General features: G+C 32.6%; 2 protein-coding genes across 3 annotated transcripts; one reads left to right on the top strand and one right to left on the bottom strand.

Moving 5' to 3' along the window:
• Positions 1–18,344: 18,344 nt before the first annotated feature.
• On the bottom strand, positions 18,345–21,855 carry LOC134283805 (uncharacterized). Its single transcript, XM_062766284.1, has 2 exons — positions 21,163–21,855; positions 18,345–18,782 (listed from the first exon to the last, which is right to left on the bottom strand). Exons 1-2 carry the CDS (start codon positions 21,636–21,638, stop codon positions 18,380–18,382), a joined length of 879 nt encoding a protein of 292 aa, XP_062622268.1. The 5' UTR covers positions 21,639–21,855; the 3' UTR covers positions 18,345–18,379.
• A 1,184-nt stretch (positions 21,856–23,039) lies between these two features.
• LOC134283804 (uncharacterized) lies at positions 23,040–24,694 on the top strand. 2 transcript variants are annotated; one of them, XM_062766283.1, is made up of 2 exons: positions 23,040–24,058; positions 24,330–24,694. In XM_062766283.1, exons 1-2 carry the CDS (start codon positions 23,185–23,187, stop codon positions 24,497–24,499), a joined length of 1,044 nt encoding a protein of 347 aa, XP_062622267.1. In that variant the 5' UTR covers positions 23,040–23,184; the 3' UTR covers positions 24,500–24,694. The 2 variants fall into 2 exon arrangements, with proteins under 2 accessions (XP_062622267.1, XP_062622266.1); XM_062766282.1 differs by having other exon boundaries at positions 23,040–24,188.
• The last annotated feature ends 1,096 nt before the right edge of the window (positions 24,695–25,790 follow it).

Raw genomic sequence — 25,790 nt, 5'->3', positions numbered from 1 at the left:
TTCACTGCACAAAGTCACTCAGTTTGCAACTGTTTGTGAAAAAAGGAATCCAAACCTAACAATACATAATACTTAGAAAAAGATCTTTTTCTTCTTAAAAAACCTTCCGCAACAAAATATAGTTCCTCTCTATATGTTTTCGGTATTGAATTCAATCGTGGGGTTTTAATTGAATATATGTAGTTTAATTGGCATTATTGAATCCAAAATTATTGTAAGAACTAATGCATTATGCAGATTTTTTTTGATAGAGGTAAAGACAGAAATCTGCTCAAAAGCTTAGGAGCGAACCTCTTCAAACGAACATTTTAACGAAAAAAAAAAATGTATCACGGTTTCAGGAGTATTTTCGGCATCTTGTCAATCCGATGGAGGTTTAACTCCAAATAAAATATAAATAACTCGTTTATCTTATGTTTTTTTTAATATTATGTATTCGTGATCGAAGTGTTTTTGGTAAAAGTATGACTCAATCGGAGTGCCGTAAATTTTAGTCATAAAGGGCGTATTTTTGATAAGTTTAGACTATCTAAAATTAGAGAGATATTTGTTTTGTTACTTTATACCAAGATAGGACTTTCCTCTAATTAAACAATTTATATCAATCGTGTATCAAAGATATCCGAAATTTTAAACAATGCTAGTAACCGATTTATTTCCGACTCGGAATTAAATATCAGACACAGTTTAAAATCAATTTAATTATAGAAACGTGTGGACATTTAAGTTCAAAATCGGCGAAAATTTTAATTTGAACGTAAATAGCAAATATAATGTAAATCTACACTTAATTTCGGTCCGTGTAACACTTAACAATTCCAATTTCTAAAATGATTTAGAGTGTTGGATTGTTAATATATTGGTTCAAATTTCAAAATTTCAAAAACTCAAACTGATTTGGTATATTGAAATTTAATATTTTAGTTCAAAATTCTAAATTTTCAAATTTTCAAACAGGTTTTAAAATTTTGATATTTTAAATTTTTACCAAAATGTTCAAAATTCAAATTTCCCAAACTGATAATTGTACTATAAACTTTTGAGTTTTTATCTGCCCTTTGTTCAGAAAGTTTACACTTAACAATCTATAGTTTAGTGACATTTTTCGTCTTTTGATTATTTAAAATTAACTTCGAACTTCTAAATTTCAACTTTGAAACGTTTTTAGATTTTTAAAAATTTGGAAATTGTATTCAAATGTTCTAATTTCAAATAACCAAAACACTTCGAGATTTTAGGATTTTACTTTAAATATCCAAAATATTCAATTCCAAACCTAGTTTAAATTTTGAAACTTTTTCAAAAACTCATTTGGTTAATCAAAATACCTTTCAGATACTCAGTAGTTAGAATATTGAATTGATATTTAAAATTAAAATCGGGTTTGGAAAATTGATATTTTGGATATATATAAAGTAAAATTCTTAAAACTCAAAGCGTTTTGCATATTTGAAATTTGAACATTTGAATCAAACTTCTAAATTTAAAAAAAAAAAAAAAAAAAAAAAAAAAAAAAAAAAAAAAAAAAAAAATCAAAACGTTTGAAAGTTGAAATTAAGAAGTTTGAAGTAAATTTTGAAATATCAAAAGTAGTAAAACTGTACTGAACTTTAGATTGTTAGGCGTAAACTTTCTGAACAAACGGTAGATTAAAAACTCAAAAAGTTTAAAATACAAAACTTGTTTTTAGAAATTTGAATTTTGAATGTTTAAGATCAAAATCTTAAAACTTAAAATTCTAAAACCTGTTTGGAACTTTGAAAATTTAGATTTTGAACTAAAATATTAAATTTCAATATCCAAAATCAGTTTGAGTTTTGGAAAGTTAGAAATTTGAACTCATATATTAACACTCTAAAACTCGAATTCATTTTAGAAATTTGAATTGTTAAGTGTTACACGGTTAGACAACTACATGAAAAAGACCGAAGGTATTCTTGGCGCAAGAAAAAGCCTTTCAAACAGAGTCGTCTTGATTTTTTTGTCATCTCAGATACACTCTTGCCCTGCCTTGATAAATGTAACATTGAAACTAGCTATAGATCAGACATTCAATGATTTCTTTGGTGTTAAAATTTCATGACTTTAAAAAAGGACGAGGCTTTTGGAAATTTAATAACTCTCTTTTAAGGGACAAAGAGTACTTGAATAGCATTAAAGAGGTTATTAATAATATTAAAAAGCAGTATGCTGTGCCAGTTTATAGATTCTCTCCATGACAAAGATATATGTTTTACTATAAATGATCAATTGTTTCTTGAAACTCTCCTAATGGAAATCAGGGGCAAAAGTATATCATACTCTTCATACCTAAAAAAGAAAAATGAAAATACAGAAAAAAAATTAAGAGAAGAAATAAAACTTCTTGAAGAAAATATTACAGATGCAAATATTTCTGATTTAGAAAACAAAAAACAAGACCTTGAAAATTTAAGAAAACATAAATTACAAGGTATATGTGTAAGAAGTAGGGCACGATGGGTAGATGATGGAGAAAAACCTACAAGATATTTCTGTTCTCTAGAATCTAGAAACTATACTAGTAAAATTATACCTATGCTAGAATTAGATACAGGAGAGATAATCCATGATCAAGCACAAATCTTAGAAGAAGCAAAGAATTTTTATGAAAAATTATATTCTGAATCTGTATTGAGTAAACCACTGAAAGAATTTGAGTCTGATCTACTAAGTGAGGATTCTACAAAATTATCTAATGCAGAAGCTGAAGAATTAGAAGGTTTCATTACTTTACAGGAGGCTTCTAGCACTTTACATAAAATGAAAGCAGACAAATCACCAGGTTCTGATGGTTTTTCAACAGAATTTTTAAAAGTTTTTTGGAAATACCTTGGACACTTTGTTGTTAGATCAATTAATTATGCATATGAGAATAACCTTATGTCTATCACACAGAGACATGGCATAATAACACTTTTACCAAAGAGGGATAAGCCAAACAATTTCTCAAAAACTGGCGGCCAATAACACTCCTAAATACTTTATACAAAATTGCATCAGGTACTATTGCTAACAGAATAAAAAATAAACTTGACAAATTGATAAATAATGATCAAACAGGATTTATTTCAAATAGGTACATAGGAGAAAATACACGTTTGATTTATGATATAATGCAGTACACAGAAGAAGAAAATATACCAGGCTTGTTACTTTTGATTGACTTCGAGAAAGCTTTTGACACTATTTCATGGAATTTTATTCAGAATTCCTTGCAGTTTTTTAATTTTGGTCCCTCAATACAAAAATGGGTGAAACTGTTTTATACTAATATAAGTTCCACAATTAATCAAAGTGGTAATTTTTCACAAAGATTCAATATACAGAGAGGATGTAGACAAGGGGATCCTCTATCACCCTATATCTTTATCCTGTGTGCAGAAATTTTAGCAATAATGATAAGAAAAAATCAAAAAAATCAAGGGAATCACTGTTAAGAATATGGAAAAGAAAATATCCCAATTAGCAGATGACACCTCAATCCTTTTAGACGGTAGCAAAGAATCATTGACAGAAGTGGTGAAAACATTAGAGAAATTTTCCGAAATGTCTGGTTTATATATCAACTGTTCAAAATCCCATGCAGTTTTGATTGGTTCCAAAAGATTTAGTCAAGAAATACTAAGTCATGAGTATAATCTTAAATGGGGATGTACAAAATTTACCTTACTTGGAATTCATTATGATGTTGATTTGAATGAAGTTGAAAGACTCAATTATGAACCAAAATTAAGACAAATAAAATCTATAATAAGTCAGTGGAGTAAGAGATATTTAACACCTATTGGAAAGATAACTGTTCTTAAAAGTCTTGTTTTACCGCTGCTAAACCATATACTAATGGCTATTCCTAATCCACCAGAAAACCTTTTGAAGGAATTGGAAAAAATATTTTTCTCATTTATATGGAACGGTCCACAACACAGAGTGAAGAAAGATGTCTTAGTAAAAAAAATATGAAGGAAGGCGGACTAAAAATGATAAATCTTAGAGCTTTCACTGCATCGCTTAAGTTATTTTGGATGAGACAGCTTATTCTGTCAGATAAAGGTTTACAAAACTTTTTACCTAATATAGATTTGACAAAAATATTAACATGCGGCATTGAATATATTAAAAATATCATGAAGAACCTTAAAAATAAGTTTTGGAAAGATATTTTTGAAGCTTGGATTGAATTAAATAATACACTATAATGTATGTAAGGTTGCAGGAGACATACCAATTTTTTATAATCCTAAAATTGTTATTGGTGGGAAAGTCATTTATAACAAAAATATGTATGATCTGAATATTAGATTTATTAATGATCTTATAGATGAAAATGGTTCCTATTATAGTTATGAGGAATTTTGTGGCATATATCCAAATGTAAGGCTTAATTTTTTAGAATTTGCAAGTATAATAAATGCTGTAAAGGCATGGATGAAAGCAACAGACACTAATGATATAATTGCAAAATTACCTAACCCATTAATTTTGCCCAACACTCATAGTCTTTCAAAGTGTAAAAAAAGCAAAACAGTTCTACGAAATAATTAATGTAAATGATATTGAACCCACTGGGAAAACAAGATGGAATGATATTTTTAATTTAGGGGAAAGTGAATGGAAAAGGATTTTTAAACTTCCATTTAAAATTACAAAAAATAGTAAACTTCAATGGTTTCAATACACAATTTTAACTAAAATACTAGGTACAAACTCATATCTGTGTAAAATTAGGAAAAGAGATGATAACTTATGTTCTTTCTGTAATATGGAAGAAGAAACAATAATACATATTTTATGGGAGTGTGACAATGTACAGACCTTCCTCAACAGTTTTGAAAGACATTGTGAACAAAGAACAGGGTTGCAAATTTCATTTACAAAGCAAAGTTTTGTTTTGGGATTTCTAGTAAAAAACAAATATATTCATAACTCAATGGCCCTATGGATAAAATATTATATATATACAATGAAATGTTTAGAAAAAAAATTAGATGTCAGACTTGCGACTTCACATATTACTTTTTTTATGAAACTCAAAAATATTCAGCATATACGAATGGTGACAGAGAGATGTTTGACACCAACTGGAATCTGTGGAATCAAATGTTTTCATAAAATGTTATTAAATGAAAAAAAACTATTTATGTAAAGGAATTTTAAAACATGCCAACTCTCCCTCTCTCTCTTTTTCTTTCTTTCTCTCTCTCTCTCCTCTGTCTCTCTCTCTTCTCTCCCTCTATCAAAAAAACCAATTTGTAATATATTAATTTTTGTATTATGAATTGTGAAACAGATTGTGTAAAAATAATAAAGAATTAAAAAAAAAAAGTGTTACACGGACCAATTTCGTATTTTTATTTTTTTAAAACTCAGATACGCCATATATACGTAGTTTTGAAGTGTCAATCCATTAAAAATTGGGAAATGGTCTAAGCATTAATATTTGTCAATAAGAAAACAATAATAATCACAAATCAGTAAATCTTATTAGCTCTACTGGTCAGAGACCAGCAGAGCTTATGCGATAGTAATGCGTCCGGCGTCCGTCCGTCTGTCTAGCTGTCTAGCTGTCCGTCTGTCCGTCTGTCTGTAAACAATTTTTCAAAATGCTACTCCTCCTACAGTTTTGGTCTAATTTCAATATAACTTGGCACACAAGTAGACTACACTAAGATACATAATTCTGAGTATCGGTTTTTGATTTCGATGAACGGTGTTGCCGTGGTTACTAAAAATAGAAATTTCTGTGAAATTCTTTCAAAATGCTACTCCTCGTACAGTTTTGGTCTGATTTCAATATAACTTGGCACACAAGTAGACTACACTAAGATACATAATTCTGTGTATCGGTTTTTGATTTCGATGAACGGTGTTGCCGTGGTTACTAAAAATAGAAATTTCTGTAAAATTGTTTCAAAATGCTACTCCTCGTACAGTTTTGGTCTGATTTCAATATAACTTGGCACACAAGTAGACTACACTAAGATACATAATTCTGTGTATCGGTTTTTGATTTCGATGAACGGTGTTGCCGTGGTTACTAAAAATAGAAATTTCTGTGAAATTCTTTCAAAATGCTACTCCTCCTACAGTTTTGGTCTGATTTCAATATAACTTGGCACACAAGTAGACTACACTAAGATACATAATTCTGTGTATCGGTTTTTGATTTCGATGAATGGTGTTGCCATGGTTACTAAAAATTAAAATTTCTGTAAAATTGTTTCAAAATGCTACTCCTCTTACAGTTTTGGTCTGATTTCAATATAACTTGGCACACAAGTAGACTACACTAAGATACATAATTCTGAGTATCGGTTTTTGATTTCGATGAACGGTGTTGCCGTGGTTACTAAAAATAGAAATTTCTGTGAAATTCTTTCAAAATGCTACTCCTCGTACAGTTTTGGTCTGATTTCAGTATAACTTGGCACACAAGTAGACTACACTAAGATACATAATTCTGTGTATCGGTTTTTGATTTCGATGAATGGTGTTGCTGTGGTTACTAAAAATAGAAATTTCTGTGAAATTCTTTCAAAATGCTACTCCTCCTACAATTTTGGTCTGATTTCAGTATAACTTGGCACACAAGTAGACTACACTAAGATACATAATTCCGTTTATCGGTTTTTGATTTCGATGAACGGTGTTGCCCAGGTTACTATAAATAGAAATTTCTGTGAAATTCTTTCAAAATGCTTCTCCTCCTACAGTTTTGATCTGATTTCAGTATAAGTTGGCAAACAAGTAGAATACACTAAGATACATAATTCCATGTAACGGTTTTTGATTTCGATGAACGGTGTTGCTGTGGTTACTAAAAATAGAAATTTCTGTGAAATTCTTTCAAAATGCTACTCCTCCTACAGTTTTGGTCTGATTTCAGTATAACTTGGCATACAAGTAGACTACACTAAGATACATAATTCTGTGTATTGGTTTTTGATTTCAATGAACGATGTTGCCGTGGTTACTAAAAATAGAAATTTCTGTAAAATTGTTTCAAAATGCTACTCCTCCTACAGTTTTGGTCTGATTTCAGCATAACTTGGGACACAAGTAGACTACACTAAGATACATAACTTTGTGCATCGGTTTTTGATTTCGATGAACGGTGTTGCCGTGGTTACTAAAAATAGAAATTTCTGTGAAATTGTTTCAAAATGCTACTCCTCCTACAGTTTTGGTCTGATTTCAGTATAACTTGGCAAACACGTAGAATACACCAAGATACATAATTCTGTATATCGGTTTTTGATATGATGAATGATGTTGTCATGGTTACTAAAAATAGAAATATCTGTAAAATTGTTTCAAAATGCTACTCCTCCTATAGTTTTGGTCTGATTTCAATATAACTTGGCACACAAGTAGACTACACTAAGATACATAATTCTGTGTATCGAATTTTAATTTTGATGAACGGTGTTGCCGTGGTTACTAAAAATAGAAATGTCTGTAAAATTGTTTCAAAATGCTACTCCTCCTACAGTTTAGGTCTGATTTCAGTATAACTTGGCACACAAGTAGACTACACTAAGAACATAAAGAGACTTTATCAATGATCATTATTCTATTTAATGCTGTTTATAAAGTTTCAAATCCCAGCTGCTTAAGTACTTTCTCTTCCTTTGCTATAAGTTCAAACCAGTAGAGCTTCAGTCTCGACAGAGACTTCTGGTTTTTTGAACTAAAATATTAAATTTCAATATCCAAAATCAGTTTGAGTTTTGGAAAGTTAGAAATTTGAACTCATAGGGGTCCTAGGGCTATCATTTCCCACTTTCAAAATGGGGCTGTAGTGGCACCACCAAGTGGTGCCAAGTGCGTGGGGCATATTTCAAGTATTCATTTGTCCTCCATTTCTGGGAACCTGAACCATCTATCACTGGGGATGGGTTGAGGGTCTTAGGGAGTATCCCCTGTCAAGGTTTCAAAGGGTCCCAGGGGCTTAACAATCTAAAACTCGAATTCATTTTAGAAATTTGAATTGTTAAGTGTTACACGGACCAATTTCGTATTTTTATTTTTTTAAAACTCAGATACGCCATATATACGTAGTTTTGAAGTGTCAATCCATTAAAAATTGGGAAATGGTCTAAGCATTTATATTTGTCAATAAGAAAACAATAATAATCACAAATCAGTAAATCTTATCTTTTTATACCTTTCTGAGTTCATGTATAGATCAATATAGTGGAAGAGCCGCATAACAGTTTTATGTAGGATAGCTAATGTAAGCAAATACTAGTTATTGTCCTAGTGATAGCAAAACAAAGTATATTAGGGAAATTGCTCATTCAACAATTGTTAAGTGTAGTCTTTTCCTTTAAATGTTTTTCACCTTGGCAGTTGCTATTCATTTGAAAAGGATTTTCTATATTTACTTAAGCTGTAAATGAAGTAAAGGGAAGACTAGCAATATGAGGCAATTTCATGACTAGATTATTTAATTAACTTTAATTATAAAGTTTTATATTATATGTTTCTAGTATAAGTTCTTCAGTAAAATCTATAATCTGTATATATTATATACAGATGGCACGCCTTATCAGACGGAAAATACGTATTCAAAACATGATTCTTTGCCACAGACGTATTCAAAACATGATTCTTTGCCACACTCGCAGTAAATAAGGAGATAATGTCGATACTGAACCGAAAGTTGACAGGAAACTTGATTTTTTTAATTAAGTGAACGGCGTATTTGAAACATGATTTGTGTGTCATTCGCGTGTACAGTCATTCAACGATAAATGAACCAATTCATGGTATAAAGCATGAAAAAAATATTTTAAAAAGCAAAATATCATCATAATTCTTTAAAGGAAATATCTGTGAACTTGCAATAAAAAAAAATGAATTGTCTACAAATCTGGCATCGTTAACTTTTCACAACAATTTAAATATTCCATTAATTTTTAGGTAATGTTACGGAAGTTACTGCTTGATCAAGTCTTAGTATTATTTTAAATAAGGCTGAATTTGCCTTATTTTTTGTTTCTGATGTTCTGAAATCAAGTTAAAAGTTGAGTAAAAATATCGTTACAGAAGTTAAATCCCCAGCAACAAAAGTTAATATGTTCGGCAATAGTTAAAATTAACGCTTGTTTTAGGATATTTATATTAAACAAAAGTATGAAGTATTTCGCTCCCAAAATAATAATGATAAAAAAAAAACGTTTTATGCAAAAACGTTCCTGAATTATATTTACGGAAGTTACATTTTTAAGAGAGACTGTTTTTCTCTAATTCATTTTGTTATATGGAAAGTGTTATCGTCTTAAATAGCTGACCAGCAACTTGAATGAATGATATAAGGTTCTGTGGTCACTTTCAGATAAGTGTAATAAATCAGAATTAATAAAGTGGATTGAAAAAGGTTTTGAATCACGCAATCAAATTATTTTATGTGTAGCCAATCAGGGTTGACATTTAAGCCAATAAAGTGGTTTGATTGCAAGTGATTCCTTCGTTACAGTTAGTTTTTATTTAGTTTACTAATCATTATCCAGATAGGACCAAGGATAAAACATATATAGTGAATTTCAGTCAGTTGTTCTTTTAGTGGCATAGCTATTGAAGTTTGTTTTGATATTATATTATAACGTGATTCTTAGGAAGGAAACTTAAGCGAACCCAAATACTAATTAATCATTTGTATTTTGTAAAACCGTTACATAAGTTTTAGTTCTTTCTGAGATCTGCATTCTGTCCGTGAAATTTAGAGCAAAATCGTTACGGAAGTTAATACACGTAGATTTTTAGCGACATGCTATGATATGATTTCGCATGAAGGAATATAGATTCATGCATTTCTTTGTAATAAGTGGTACGACTGATTTCTTTTAATTTTGGATAAAAAAAACTTTTTAAACATTCATTGCAATCTGTTTGGAACTCTTTTACAGCTGAGGATTCAATCTTGAAATTTGTAAATAAATGAAGCGATATTTAGATTTACAATGGAATACGTTTTTCAACATTACATTATGTTCATTTCACAGGGGCCTGTAACATACTATATTTGATTAAAAGTAATCATGATATATGGAAAAACTCCTACATAAACAAATACATGGGCGCAGAGACATCATGCGCGCAGACATTTTGGACATCCCAAAGTTGTGCGGAGGAGAAAATGTTACCTGGTGCGTGATTGGTCAATAAGAGAAAAGACTTGTTATGTATTTGACAAGTGAAACAAAGTTGATAAAAATCTCATATCAAGACTTGGGTTTCTTTGAGATATTATATAGGAGTTATAGTTAAAAATTTGAAGGGAGGGATTCACTTTGGTTAGAGATTTTCATTTGATGGTAAACGCACCTAGTTGTAAACAAATGGAATTTGAAAGTAAAAGTGCAGCGCAACGGTATATTTTTTCTGGCATATTTTGTTTTCCAATATCTCGAACTTGCACGACAAAAAGGTTATTTGCCCAAAATTCAATATATATATCAGTGACAGGGGCTCAAGTTTGTATGGAAGTCTATGGAAAAACATTTGGTGGTGTTGGTCCATTTACAGAAAGAGAAACGAAACCAACGTCAGCCCGTAATTTACAAAGGGTCATCTCGGAAATATTTCGTATTTCATAGAAAATACCAAGCAGCCAATAAAAATATAAGCAGAATCATACTACAATAAATATTTTTTAATAAAACTGAAACCTCATTCATCTATGTTTAAGTTGGATTAAAGTAACTTGATACCCAGTTGACTAGTCGATGTACTTTAAGTCGTCCACTTAAACGAGGTAAAATTCGCACATTTTCTCAAGTTTTGAAGTCTTTCCGAGAGCTGGAAAACACAAACGAAAGGTCTATAGCGTTCACGAAAACCATCTTTTTCTTTTGATAATTGCAATTAAAACTTACAACCTCTCCGATTGAATAAATACGGTGGCTTCTTTCGTTCACGACAAGGCCCGAGCCGACAACAGACGACATTTTGAAAAAAAAAAACCAAGCAAGTTAGAAGGCGGAGCGTGATTTGTCAGATTTGTTGTAGAAAAGCACTGTTGACCTGTCATATCCAAGTTTAAATCTTGGATGCATTGTTGAGCGAATTCAGCGGACGACTTAAAGTACATCACTTGAATCACAGGACTTTGGATTCGCAAAACGCGACTTAAACAATTCTTAAATTACAGTGATGATATTCTTATTAAAGAGTAATTATTACTGAATGATTCCAGGCGTTATTCCACTAACTGCAAGGTATTTTATTGAAACTACGGAAGTGTTACCGAGATCGACCCCGTGTAAATTCAGGCTAACGTTGGTTCCCTTTTTCTGTGTATTTTGTGACTGCGTATAATCAATTATTGGGCGAGTGCACCATGTGTCAAACCCTGACTACTATTTAGGCATAGTGCATGCAAAGTACAACACTATTATTAAAATATAGTATGTTACAGGCCCCTTTGTTTTAGAAATATTAAAATAGTTCGCGTTTTTCTGTGACAACCCTCGGAATGTACAATATAACATCATATATTATAAATTGAGCGAAAAGTCTATTGTAGTATTTGAAGGATTTGCTTTAAGGTAGGATTCTTCTCTGGTTTCTGACTAGATGATACATTCAAAGTATATTTGCTAATATGTCATATATTTAGGTGTAAGTGATTTAAAAGACCATATTTTTCATTTCTCATTACAATTGTACAACTTTAATTAGAAATGGTAAACTGCGTTTGAAAAACTAGCAGGGACTATATTTTTGCCGGAATGATGGCGTATGAAAATATTTTCCTTTCTGCCTTTCAAAATTATAATAGAAAAATTTAACTATAAGTTTTACACAATCCAGGACTTGAAGAAATTTTCAAATGTAAGTTAAATTAATAATAAGGGACTACACTTTTAAAATATATCAAATAAATATGATTTTCCAAACAAACTAGAACTACGTAAGCTTTTAAACGCTTCAAATCAAAGTGCAGATTTGAGCCAAAAATCCATAAAAAGCATTTTTCCTCTCTTAGTAAACGATCAAAACTTTTGTTTTTGTATCATTTTGTACCTTTATAAGACTACTTAATTATATGTGAAAATAAGAAAAAGTTAAATATAGGAAACATAAGAAAAAAACTAATATATCCTAAAAAATTCAGAAAAACAGAGACAATTCGGATTAGCCAATATCCAGTTTAGATAAATTATTTATGTAAATTTGGTAATATCATGCTATAAGCCCGATATAGTTATATCTTTTTATGCAAAAAGAACAATCTTTAAACTTTTGAAATAGAAGTAGGCATCACATGATTGTCAACAGTATTTTTTTTTATTCATAATGTCAAGGAAAAAGATAATGACCTTGACCTGATCTTGCCTTTAATAAAAAACGGTCGAATTTATTCTCACTGATACTATCACTTACTGATATTGTGTTCTTGATTCTGTGAAAATTTTATGAATTTTTAAATACAAGAAATATGAGAAGAATCGTACCTTAATATGCGAAAAATTAGTACTTTCCTATAAAATCTTATGGTAAATGTACCTGTATTTCGAGACGGTCCCATAAAAAATACCCGGACGGTAGATTTTCCCTAAATTTGGCATGTACACTGAAGTCTATGTAAGCTACATATGGTATAAAATTAAATAGTTTCTCTATTGTGGTTTTCACGCAATCCCTTAATTCGGTGTCTAAGCCCGTTTAGGTCTTTTACCACAGTTTTCACGTTCAATTGAAACAAACACCCAGATTCATTATGTGGAAATATTTTATTCTTGCAAAGTTGGTGTCACATATATATGTACATAATAAAATCAATTCTGTTAGTTTGTTAAATACATCAATTATCAAACAGTGATTTATTAAATATGAAAAAAATTAACAACACCAAGATCATCATTTGTGTACAAGGATAGTTAATTTTAACATTTAACTGAGCAATTAATTTACGTGATAATACTCAGTATACATGATAATATAACTTTGTCAAGTTCTAGCACTATAGAGAGAATGCTCGTAAAAGTGTTAAGATTAAACTGAAATAATTTTCAAAATGAAAAAACACCTATTCTAGGCAGCCTCGCTTTATTCTCTTAGATGAACTGTATCCCTTGAACTACTGACATAATTTGCATCTTCCTACTTCTAGGGGGATAGTAGTGAATTAAAATGTCGGTACTTTACTTAAAGCCCATTTCAGAGCCTCATTGATATATGACTCGATGTTGTAATATAAAAATTCAAACACTGCCATTCGAGTCGCCCCACAGAAATACTTCACAATTCTCATCGTGTACAGGATCATGTGGACGACAGTCGGAGCTACTGACACCAAAATAACAAACAATCCATCGCCTTTCCATGTTATGTCACCTAGTGGTTCTTTCTCTTGGTTACAGCAACACGTGCAGCAACACATGCAGCAACAGTCAGGTTCAATTTTGATACAGTCGGAGGACTTTCCATTACATGTTTTTCTGCATTTCCAGATAACTGTACAGCAACACGGAATGTTTAACCGGCAGCTGGCAATGAAAAATGCAACAAGTAATGAAATACATGTATATTAACTATCAAACATTTCGAAGGCTTGAAAATAGTTCCGAACATAGTTACATTTATCATTGACTTAAAAATGGAAGAAAAAGTAATTTGAATTTAACTAAGAAATAAGTGGGCGGAGGGCTGTTGAACATTTTATTTACAAATAGACATCTCACACTGAATTCAGGGTGTATAGAAACTTATGTTTAAAAAAAGCAACATTGCAGGAGATTCAACAAAAATACGAGCTTTTAAGCTCACCTGAGCTGAAAACTTACAAGTAGAAACTATTCCTTTGGAAAATATTTTTGAAAGACCTTATAGAAATATTGATTTTAAAAATGCATTTAAATAGCTAACTCATATGGAGAAAATGCACGAGAATAAAGTTTTCAACAATTCTATCTTGACCTAACTTACCCTCTCACTCAGTAACGTTAAGAATACGTGGATTTATTTTAAATTATGTTAAACAGTATATGTAGATTATCATTAATTAATTTTGGGTTAAATGTAAATAAATAAGTCTTATTACATAAAAGTTATCCTGAAATTAGGATGCAATATAGAGTGTCCTTAAAATTTTCTTTTCAAGAATTACATGTATTTGACCTGAAAAGCTTAAACTTAGCTAAAGACTTCATAAAGTAGAGAAGATTCTTAATTGTTAAGATCCTGGACCCTGTGTAAAAAAGGGTGGGGGGGAGGGCAATCACAGGCACTTGTTTCTGTAATAAATTTTTGACCCATAGTATATTAATAACACAAGGTATCTAACTCCGATTTACACCGAGTACCCCACTCCTTTAAAGTCGCGCTCATTTACACTTTCAGAGGAAATGCACGAATAAACTGTTTATACCTATGTCTTCTACGATAATTTATCTACACAACCATATCTGACATGCTTTTCTTTGTTTTTTTTTTAATCTCCTTAATCAGCTTCAAATCTCTGCTCGCTGAATGGAAAGTGAAACTCAACCATAGAATGGGATGTTCTAGTCTCGGGCAAAGAATTAGACCTCGAATTTGATTGGCTAAAAATCTGTACATCGGAAAAACATCGTAGTGTTTTTATGGAAAATAAGACACAATGAAATTTTATTTATTCAATGCGATATTTAAGATCTGGAATTGAATTTTTAAACCCACGCATTCTTTAATTTTTCTCTTTGTCCGAGATTAACACATACCGTTTTATGGTTTAATTCGACTTTTTCACTCGGCGAGTAGAGTTTTGACGCTGTTTACGGAGATTAAAGAAAACAAAGACAAGCAAGCAATATATGGTTGTGTAGAAAAATTATCGTAGATGACATAGGTATAAACAGTTTTCCACTGCCTTTTCTCTGAAAGTGTAAATGTAAATCTAAGGGAGGGGGGTACTCCGTGTAATTTGGAGTTAGATACCTTGTGTAATTATTATACTATGGGTAAAATTTTATTCCCGAAACAAGTGCCTGTTGGGGCAATACGCATTTTAAGTTTAACATTTAAAAAATAACATGAACAGTCTTTGAAAATCTTCCTGGAAAATATTGATGCGTAACAGCAGGACCAAAGTTATTCAGATCAGCGTTGTTAACATTTGTTACCCATGGGCATCTTGTTTTAATGATACAATTAAAAAAGACTAGAAATCTACACTTTCTTAATTTAAAGATTGTTAAGCGGAATAAATACACCGGTTGCATTAAAAAGGTCAAATATATGCAGGAAAAAAATATGCAGAGTTATATGTATTAATTCTAAAAATTCATCTTTTTACTTACCCTGTATCTGAAAGGCATTTCAACCACGGGAAAATGCAGAAGAAATAGTCTTTGATGCAACCCTTGCAAAATTTGGCGCAATTCAAAGAATAGTTTTCAAGAGAACCACAGCAACAGCAAGAGTCTTCCCAATCTTTACTTCGCGGAAGGGAGATGCTGGTTATGTATCTCCAAAGGGCGCTTATAACAGAGGACAAACCATTGGCAAATCTCATCATTTTCTTGAGGTCCCATTCAGTATCACAGTTATTGATACATATGTCCTCGTACCGTAGAAGCATGTAGTTTTGAGGAATTTCGATAAGAATTGTGACGAAAAAAACTTCTGCTTTTCCATTAAGACCGCGTTTTTTATTATCTTTCTTGGATAATTTCCCTTTAATCTGAATTATAATGTTAATAATTTGCAGTAACGCCAAAAAAGAGCCAGCAATGCTAAAATACATGAACTTCTTGTTCATTTTGTCTTTTTCAGATCAGTCTATACACTCTTTTGTGGGATTTGGTTCTGAACTTACGTTAAATTTTAAGGCGTTCGTCGTTGCATTTCTGTCAACAGAATCATCCATGCTCATGTATTGCATCCAGTCAAGAACAACGTTCGTTATAATCAAAATTGCGGAAAGAATTTTACTTGCCACCGAAAATACACGTCTGGATCCATTTTTTCTCGGAGAATTGTTATCATCTGGAGGTTCCGTTCTTGGGCGGATCGATCTTGAGTTTCGTTCATTGTCCGCCGGAACTCTTCTCCGTACGTTGTCATCACTGGAAAAGCCTTCATTGCAATCACCCAACTCTATGCCCGAGAAATTTTTTGTTCGTCGCTGAGGCATTTTTGTACTTTTAAAATATTTTCGAGAATTTTTACTGCTTATTTCTGTCAGAATGACCCCTATTGAGTATAATGCAAATGGTGGATTTTATAGGGGTCTTGTCTTTATACATGCCATGCTTTCAATAAGAGCCTTTCAAAGACCATTCACGTCCAACTTGCCCTTCAATGATTGATTGTATATCGTTTTACGTCCCATTCTAGAATGTTTTACTCATATAGAGACGTCATTGTATGCCGGTGAAGGGTTTCAAATTTAGACCTATACTGGGCAATCAGGGCCATTGGGCAGTGAGGGTTCTTTATCGTCCAAACGACTACCGGGACGCGGGAGCTACTTTTTTAAGGTCATATCCGAAAGACCCGTGAATTTTACTTCTTATGCCGAGCGCTTGGCGAAGGAACAGTCACTACCTATGTTTAGGTCCTAAGTTTGATGCGGCACCGCGAACGAGAATTGAACCGAGGTCTCCAGGTCACGAAGCGAATGCTCTACAACAAGGCTAACAACCTTCATTAATAAGCATATATTATTTTTGCATTGATGAACATATATTATTTTTGCATTGATGGTTTTCACTAAAAGTACATAATTAAGCAGGTGCACATTTTTTTTTTATCAATATGCAAATTTTTAAATGTATTTTTTCTCGATAAATATACATTTTTTAAAATATTTGTATTCAAGTGATACTTTCTATCTGTTAAACAATGATATATTTATAAACTGTAAAAGTTTTAACTTTATACCTCACATTGTTTTGGAGCTAATGTAAAAATAAATTTTTGGACATGTTGACCTTTATTGATACCTTAATCAATATTTCTAAAAGAATGTAAGAAACCTAATTACTGCTTTTTAAAAGTACGTTGGATGAGTATTAATATCTAATTATAATGGAATAGTTCAAGGTGAATATAAGGATGTAGTTTCTCGATCCACATCCGAGTAAAATAGATTGAAAAATTCCAAATGGATAATAATGATTTTGGAAAGTTTCATTTTCCCGAGCAATTGACTTCCACTCATTAGAACGTAACTTCAAGATATGTAGGATTTTGGGTTGGGTGGGAGTAGGGGGGCTAGTGTGTTGCAGGGAACCTACCACTCTCCCCGCCCTTTTTGTGAAAGAAATTTTTTATTATACCATTTTAAAGAAGAAAATGTTCAATGAAAGCTTGACTTACCTAATTTATAGATAGTAACATCCAACCAAATAAATTTTTGATTTGGGAGAATTCTCCTCCTTTGCGAAAATTGAAAATAGTAAGTTAATTATAGTTGTGAATTTAGCGTACTAATTCGAAAATCTATTGACATAGTTTTACGCGGGACGGATTAGAGAGATCTATTCGTCTCAGAAAAATAGATTTTATGATCAACATTTACACTGACAAATTATGTTTCCTATAAATTATATAAACTTCACAAAATAGATTTAACTTCGTGTGCGAAATACACCTGCAAGTCTTCTTGAAATAAATAACCATATGCTTTTTTCACGCGAAATTCAATCGAGATATTTCTCTGACCTTCAAATTTATTCCCAATATTCTTTAATTATTTATTGATGAATCATTTCAATCAGTACATGTAGTTTAATTTAAAATGTTTCAAGTATAGGATAATCAAACAGAAAGAGCTTTGTTTACGCTATGCATAAAATGGCCATGTAGATATACAAATTGATTGATTAACACTTGATTTTCCATTTGAAGCATTAAAATAAAACAGAGACTAGCTGCTTTCAGTTCTATCAAAATTTTCACCTAAAAGTCCAGGTCTTGGAGAACTGGCTTTTTAAAATTGCAATGTTCTTGAATTTTAAGATAAATAAGTATACTTGAGTACTTTCAATAAAGAAAAATAATATGAGCGCACTCTATATTCTAAATAATAAAAGATGTCTTTGAATCCTCAGAATCAGTTTTGTCGTTTACTAGTTGCATATTTTAGATAAAAGTTTGCGCTCTATATTAAATATCAAAAAATAGCTTTTAAAATTGGCCTTTTTGTAGACTTTTTCAGAATATGAGGAAATTTACGCATTTCACAACGTCACAATGCATTGACTAACCAGAAAATTACGTCATGTTTGATAGATAAGCAATCACCAAATATCTAAATGATATTCCATGAATTATCTAAAACTAAGCAGTTTCAGTTTTTCAGAAATTCTGAAGGCAAAAAAAGGCAAAAGTGAACCTTGTCTTAAAAAAGAAGACCGCCAAAATAATGTCAGTTTAAAATCCAACCAAACACGGTATCCATAATGTGAACAAATGCCTCAACAAACACTGTCGGGAGAACCACACAGAAATACTCCAGTACACGTAAAACATACATAGCAGTATATAATGTCGTAAATATTCCACCGAAAAATCGAATGATGCTGAGTAGACAATCAATCAAACACTGACTACACGACACGTCGGTACATTTGCAACAATTATCGAAACATGTGCAACAATTATCGCAACATTTGCAACAACTGTCGAAACATTTCCAGCAATTGTCACACGATTTACACTTCGGACCCTCACAACAGGAGTAGCAGCAGGCACATGGACAACAATTCCACCAGAAAAAGCCGCTGTTATACGTTAAGCAGCTGCATGTCAAATAGTGACATCCCTCATACCTAAAAGGATACAAATGAACTGGTTAATTTGCGAGAACAAAATTCGGAAAAAAGTGTTTATCCACATTTTACAAATTTCTTAACTAAGTTTAAACTTATTCGTTTCCAAAAATCTACGGATATATGTACAACTGAGATTTGAGACAAAGTGAATTAGCCGTTTAACACATGTGGTACATAGAATTTTCTTCTCAATGTCTTCTATAAAATCCCCTTGCTGTTATATGGAGCAATTTGTTTCTATAGTAGGTAGATCCGTTTTTAAAGTTATGTTTAACTTTAAAATATTAAAAAGGTATTTAAGGATTAAAACTGTTTCATGACTCATACAGAACCATTTTTCTTACACTTTCTTTTAGTCATCGTCGTCGCAAGCCAAGAGTTTTGTGCCCATTTCATTTCTCTAAACCTGTCCTTACCTGGATTCTTCCTCTGACAGGACACACAACACACAAAGCGTGGACATTGTACCTCCACTAGGACCTTTCTCAGGCTGCTAAGCGTGCTGCTCCAACTTGCATTGTTCCGTCTTTACCAACCGCCCCACTTCCCTCTACCTCAGACGTCCTTCTGGCGGTCATAACACAGTTATTAGTCGGATATTTCTTTAGCATATGGCCATACCAATTATATCTCCTACTCCTCACCTAGCCACAGATGCTTTCTACTTCTTACCTCTTTGAAACTGGCTTGTTTGAGATATGCTATTGCCAGCTAACCTTGCAAATCCTTCTGAGACATTTGGTTTGAAACATGTCAATTCTCTGTCAATTCCTCTGTCTTATGAACTCAGAAATTTAACAGTCATATAGGATTAAACAAAACCCCTGTTTACGATTGTAAGAATGGGCAGCAATTTGCATTTCTTGGCATTCAGATTCATCCAAAATTTTGAAGTGTTTTCTTTCTTTTTATTTTCATTGTAGACTTCAGATGTTCATTGTTGATGGCAGGAGGGCAATTCCATGCGCAAAGCAGAGATCCTCAGACAGAGTGGAAGAGTCTCATCGAATAAGCGTTCTCTCTTGTGTGAATGTCTGTTGCATCATCTAGTATTATAAGGAGAAACAAGAAAAATGACATAGAGCAGCTTTGTTTGAAGCTGGTCATCACAGGGAAAGGGGCTGTATTCTCGTTGTCGTCAATCACAGAACACCGAAAGTCTTCATTCAGGGCCTTAATCATCTAAATCAGAATTCTAGGTATTCCATATTTCTTCATGATGATCCAAAGACTGTCAAGCTATCTCAAAGTCCACAAAATGTTGAACAGGGTAGTGTGCTAAAGGATGTTCAAGAGAATGGTGTTCGGTTAATAGTTCCTTTTCCTCTTTGGAACTTTGCTTGCGCTTTTCGAACAAAGTTGTCAACTCCGATCTGTATTATATTCTGTTGATGAGTATTTTCTGAGCACTTTGCTAGTTTTGGGCGGCAAGGTCACCTCTCTCTAGCTGCTAAAGTATTGTAGGCGGCAATTTTTTTGATTTTACTGATCAGTCCTTTCGTCCATTCCTTCTATATCTTGTCAAAATTCAGTTCCTGACTGGTCAGATAGAGATTTGCTTTTAACATTTCTGTCGATATCTAATTAACTGGCTGTCATAGCCTTCACATTCATAAACGGCTTTAGTGTAGCCCTCTACCTCTTCATGTTCGCCTTACGGTCGTAGCTTTGGAGTGCCCCTTTTGAGTACTACCTTAAAGTGTTCTTTCCGTCCGTTTTTATTTATTTTATTTTATTTTCATTAGACAAGGGTTTCTTGTGTAAAGCTTCAGATCATTGTTTCAAAGGATGAATGTGTGTCATTTCCATTTTCAAGAACAAGGACCGGGTACCACACTCCTGGCTTGCGATAATACCTGTCCTTCAAATCATTCACTTAAATAAATGCAGTGTAAAATAAATTTTGTTAATTTTGTAAAAAAAAAAAAAAAAAAAAAAAAATGAGTACTAATTTGTTGCAGCCATATTTCTCTGCTAATAATAACCAAGAAAGCAGGATATTGTTTTTTTTAAATTTTTTCCCACAAGAACACTCTTAAATTTTAGAACAGATTCAAGAAAGACATATAATTTGGAGTAATTAAGGACGGTGTAGAGTTTAGTACAGATCAGCCTTTAAACCTTTCAAATTATCTTAAAGTTATGACAAAAACATTAATGAGAGTTTCAAAGCAACTAAAACATTTTTTTAAAAGACAAACGAAAGTTCTTATTCCTTTTTAAAGTGGGTTTGAGGCTGTTATTATTTTATGTGGATGCATTGGCCAAACTAAAACCCAACTCTTCATTCAAATATTATTGTTAATTTGAAAGATATATAGCATACTTATATTATAAATTCAAGAAGATTGACGTATGGATATAAACTTTTACTCACCCATGGCAGAGAATGACACATGGAAAACAAACTTCCACGCAGGACCAAAACATTCTTGTGCAAAGTGCTCCACATAGTCTACAGCAACCAGAACAGCAACTACAGCAACAGCAATCACTTCGTTTGCTGCGTTGTACTTTACGTTTGACAACTCCGCCACTTCCATCGCAACATTTGCTACTGGTGATATAGCGCCAAACACTGGCTAATTCAGAGCTAAGGCCGTTTAAAAAGCGCTTAATTTTCTTTCCATTCCACTCTATCTCACAGTTAAAACATATGATGTTATCGTACTTCAGGAGTAGGTAGTTTTGTGGAATCTCCACAAACAATGTTGTGAAGAAGACCTCGACTTTGCCATCAATTTTGTCTGGTATTGTCGCTGCTGGGTCACGCTTGTGATTTAAAACTATCTGATAAATTATCTTGGCTAGTTGAAAGGCGGAGAGAACGGAGCCAGCAATAGTAAAGTACATGAACTTTTTAGTCAGTTCATCTTTTACCGAGTCGTCCGTGCAGTATGATGCGTTTTGGGGTAATGGACCACTGGTACTCGTTGCTCCAGACGAAGCAGGTGCGTTAATGATATAAGAAAGTTTGTCCTTGATATCAATGATTGGGTCCTCGATGTCAGCATATTAAAGCCAATCCAAAACGACGTTCCCAATTATCAGAAGCGCTGACAAAACACGAGTGAACATATACCAGCAGACGTTCCTTGGTGTTCTCTCCTCCTCCTCCTCCTGGTTCAAAGCACGCCCTCTCTCATTGGAATCGTGGTCTTCGTCATGAGAATATCCCCTATTCATCACACCCATTTCTAAGTCTTCTCCTTGACGATCCATTTTAATGAAAAATAAAATACTGCTTGTTTTTGTTACTACTTTTCCCTATACAGTCTCGCAGCCAATGCTTGATTTGCACCATACTTGATATCTTTTAGTTGAAGAGTCATATTACGCAAAATCAAGATTGTTTATCTATTGTTCTTGACACTACACGCAGTTTTATCTCTCATTTCCCCAAATTCATATTCGTCGAAAAGGAATTATAAAGAATAATAAAGAAAAGTCAAATTAAAGAAATATCATTTTGTTTTTTAGCTTAATTTGACCCCGATGAAAATATAGAAATCTTCATGAAATGTTTCTCCAGTGACCATATTTAAAGATTTTAGGATTTGAATGTGCCTAACGTTCATGTAACCGTTTTATGAAGAAAAAGATAAACTCAGGATGGTGCAGCATAATAGTGTTATTTTTATAATAATGTTGAAAACATAAAACTTGTCATAAGACATTCTACTGTATGCAGTGGACATGCGGGCAACGTCATATTCACTTCATTTTTTAGCATACCTTAGCTGAAAGCTGAAAATTGTTCACATTTTTAACTTTATCTTAAGAACCACTGGAGAAATTTCAAACAAACTTGGAACAAAGTGCCCTTGATTGAAGGGTTAACGTTTTAATAAATGTTAGACTATAAAAATGTTGATGAATGCACAAATGTATTAAGTTTAATCAATGTGGTGATGAATTTGAATTATACATTTTTAAATGTTGTTACTATGCTATGTGTAAAAACTCTACCCTAACTGATTTCAGATTTGTCCTTAAATGAAAAAAAAAATCATTTTGATTATATTCATGAATATCCCAGTGAGTTTCAATAAATCTCAGTCTACAATTTCTTTAAAAATGACCAATAAATTACCTAAAATTTAAATAAAAGAGTGTACTTTTATCTTATCTTTTTTTTTTTTTACTTTTACCCACCACTATATTTTAAACACAAATGACATAATGAGGCCATATGCAATTTAATTCGATACCGGTTTGTCATTCAGATCTCTTAGGTAAATAAGGGTTGGCCAACCCAGAGTACAAAACTTTAAATATTGGAAAAAAAGTCTCTATAGACAAGATAGAGCATCGAGGATCGAATGCAAAGGGGCAAAAGAGTGAAAAAGAAATTTCTGCAGCCAAACAGAAAACTTGATTCGAGGATTCTGGGTCAAAAATGGATGACAGGCAATATGAAAGAAGAGGAGAGATATATAGTGCATCAAATACAGACTCTGGGGCTTTCTTTCCACGGAGTCTATTGCCCACAGGATATTTTTCTGGTAGTCATCAACCTGCTGAAAATAATCCAACCAGCTACATATCGCCTGGATATTATCCACATGGTATTCAATCAGCAGTACTTAATAATCCTCCAGGGAACATTGAAATGACTCCCAGAGATCGAGGTTTACCGCCCCAGAGCATGGTTTACATGGTAGGTCATGTTAATGAGAATAGGAATAACGCATTTCCATCTTATGAACAAAATCAAGTTTACAGTAACCAGCAGCAAACAGATATTACCGAGGAACCTCCAAAGCCAAGAAAGGTATGGTGGTATACTGTCTGCCGCGTATTTTCAGCCATTTTGATTATTCTAAATGTCACATCCGACTGGCTACAGTATGCTGACATGGAAGATCCTATCGAAAACACTAAAAATACACTCAAAATCACAGTAAATGATTGCCCAAACTCTCAAGAATTCGATTCAGGGGAAGTGGCGAATCAATATTTATATTTTACTATTGCTGGTACTGCCCTCGCCTTTCTTCAGATGGTCAACATCGTTTACCAGATTATTCAGAATCACCGCTTAGATCCTACCAAAGAAATTCCTAATCATCTGGATGAACGAACTGAAGTTTTTTTGGTGACGACATTTGTTGAAATACCACAAAATTTTCTACTTTTTCGATATGAAAAACTTATTTGTTTAGAATGTGTAGTAGAATGGGACTCCAAAAATATCAAACGATTAATTAATGGTTTAGTGGCCTGGGTAAGCAGCATTTGGCGCTATATAACAAATGTGAAAGTAACTTCAGGTAACAAGAAAAACGGAGGCTGTTGCACAAATCCTTGTCAGAAGTGTGGTGATCGCTGCGGAAACTGTATCAAAAAGTTCTGCAGTGGTTTGCTGGAATGCCTTTGTCCCTGTTGCTGTTGTTGCATTGAGTAAGTACATAGTTGTTTCAATGTTGAAAAAAGAAAAGAAGAGATGTCTTTATATATGGTTTGAAATGTTGAACCTTTTTTTAAAGCACACCCTTTTGTCATCTCAATCGTTCTCTTAATTGCTTTTTCTTTTCAATTTAGTTGCAAGACATTTTTCCCCTGCTGTTGTTGCTCAATCATCAGCAAAAAAGGAAGCTGTTACACGGAATGTTGCTGTAATGGAAATTGTTGCAAAGGCGACCACAACGAGCCCTCTATACTGGCCAAGCTGGCAGCACTACCCACGACTCTCTACACATTCCTCTACATAGCCAGGGTGATGAAACCTTTCTGCAGCTTGTCGGGAATCTACCAGTACTACAAAATTGCTCCAATATTTATAAACGAAGTTATCATCAGTTGGTTTTGGGACAAGATTTTCTGAGCGACAGTAACCTCTACTTAAATCAGTACTAGCAGTGTGTTTAATTTAACAATCAATCTGTTAAGCATTCTAATTTGATTTCAACATATCCAGTATAAATTGATTAAGTTAAACTTATATGTGCTTCTCTGTAAGTAATTAATTAATTAAATTGTTTATCATAGTGACATGTGTTATACAGTACAATTAAAAACATTTAATACAATTAATATCCAAACACCCGGCCCATGGGACCTTTATGTCACTTTTAACAAAATATATGAAAAGATCGGTATACACGATAAGATTTGTAGTATAATATACATGTATTATAATACTTTTGTATTATAATACTTTTCTTGTACTCACGCTAATACATATTTTATAAGATTGTAAATAAACTATGTATTCCAACGCGTTTCTCTGCCATATTTCTCTCTTTGTCAAAATAATAAGAATGGAGGATGAGTTTCTGATAGTAGTGTCTATCATCGTACTATGCACTGCTTGATATATTCCACAGGTCCTTTTCCCCTTCCCATAAAACCAGGAGTTTTCCGATGTCTTTACTTGTAAAGTCGGTCATTATTATCTACCATGTGCTTTTTTTTTTAGTAATGATAAAAATAGGATGACCCCCAGTGTCAGTACATTTCATTGGTTGAAAGTGAAAGGTAAGTTCAGATTTGAATTAGAAAATAGAGCATTGCTCTATTCTTAATACAGTTTTATAAGATTCAAAAAATCTTATGATACACTGTATTAAGAGTGTATACACAATAAAGGCCGGTATACACGGTAAGATTTGTATTATACTACAAAATCTTACTGTGTATACACTCTTAATGCAGTGTATCATAAGATTTTTCGAATCTTACAAAACTGTATTAAGAATAGAGCAATGCTCTATTTTCTAATACAAGTCTTCGCTTGCCTATCACTTTCAACCAATGAAATGTAATGACACTAGGGGTCATCTTATTTTTATCATTACTAAAAAAGCACATGGTAAATTGGAAGTAAAGACATCGAAAAAGTCGTGGCTTAATGGGAAGGGGAAAGGGACTTGTAGAATATATAAAGCAATGCATAGTACGATGATAGACACTGCTATCAGATCTTCATCCTTCATTTTTATTACTTTGACAGAGAGAGAAATATGGCGGGGAAAACACGTTGGAATACGTAGTTTATTTACA

This window comes from Saccostrea cucullata, unplaced genomic scaffold (assembly GCF_032062105.1).
Source record: "Saccostrea cucullata isolate Sc308-1 unplaced genomic scaffold, CSIRO_AGI_Scuc_v1 ctg8046, whole genome shotgun sequence".
Classification (NCBI taxonomy): domain Eukaryota; kingdom Metazoa; phylum Mollusca; class Bivalvia; order Ostreida; family Ostreidae; genus Saccostrea; species Saccostrea cuccullata.
The sequence above is the reverse complement of the archived record's forward strand: the minus strand, read 5'-3'. Positions and strand labels throughout refer to the sequence as shown.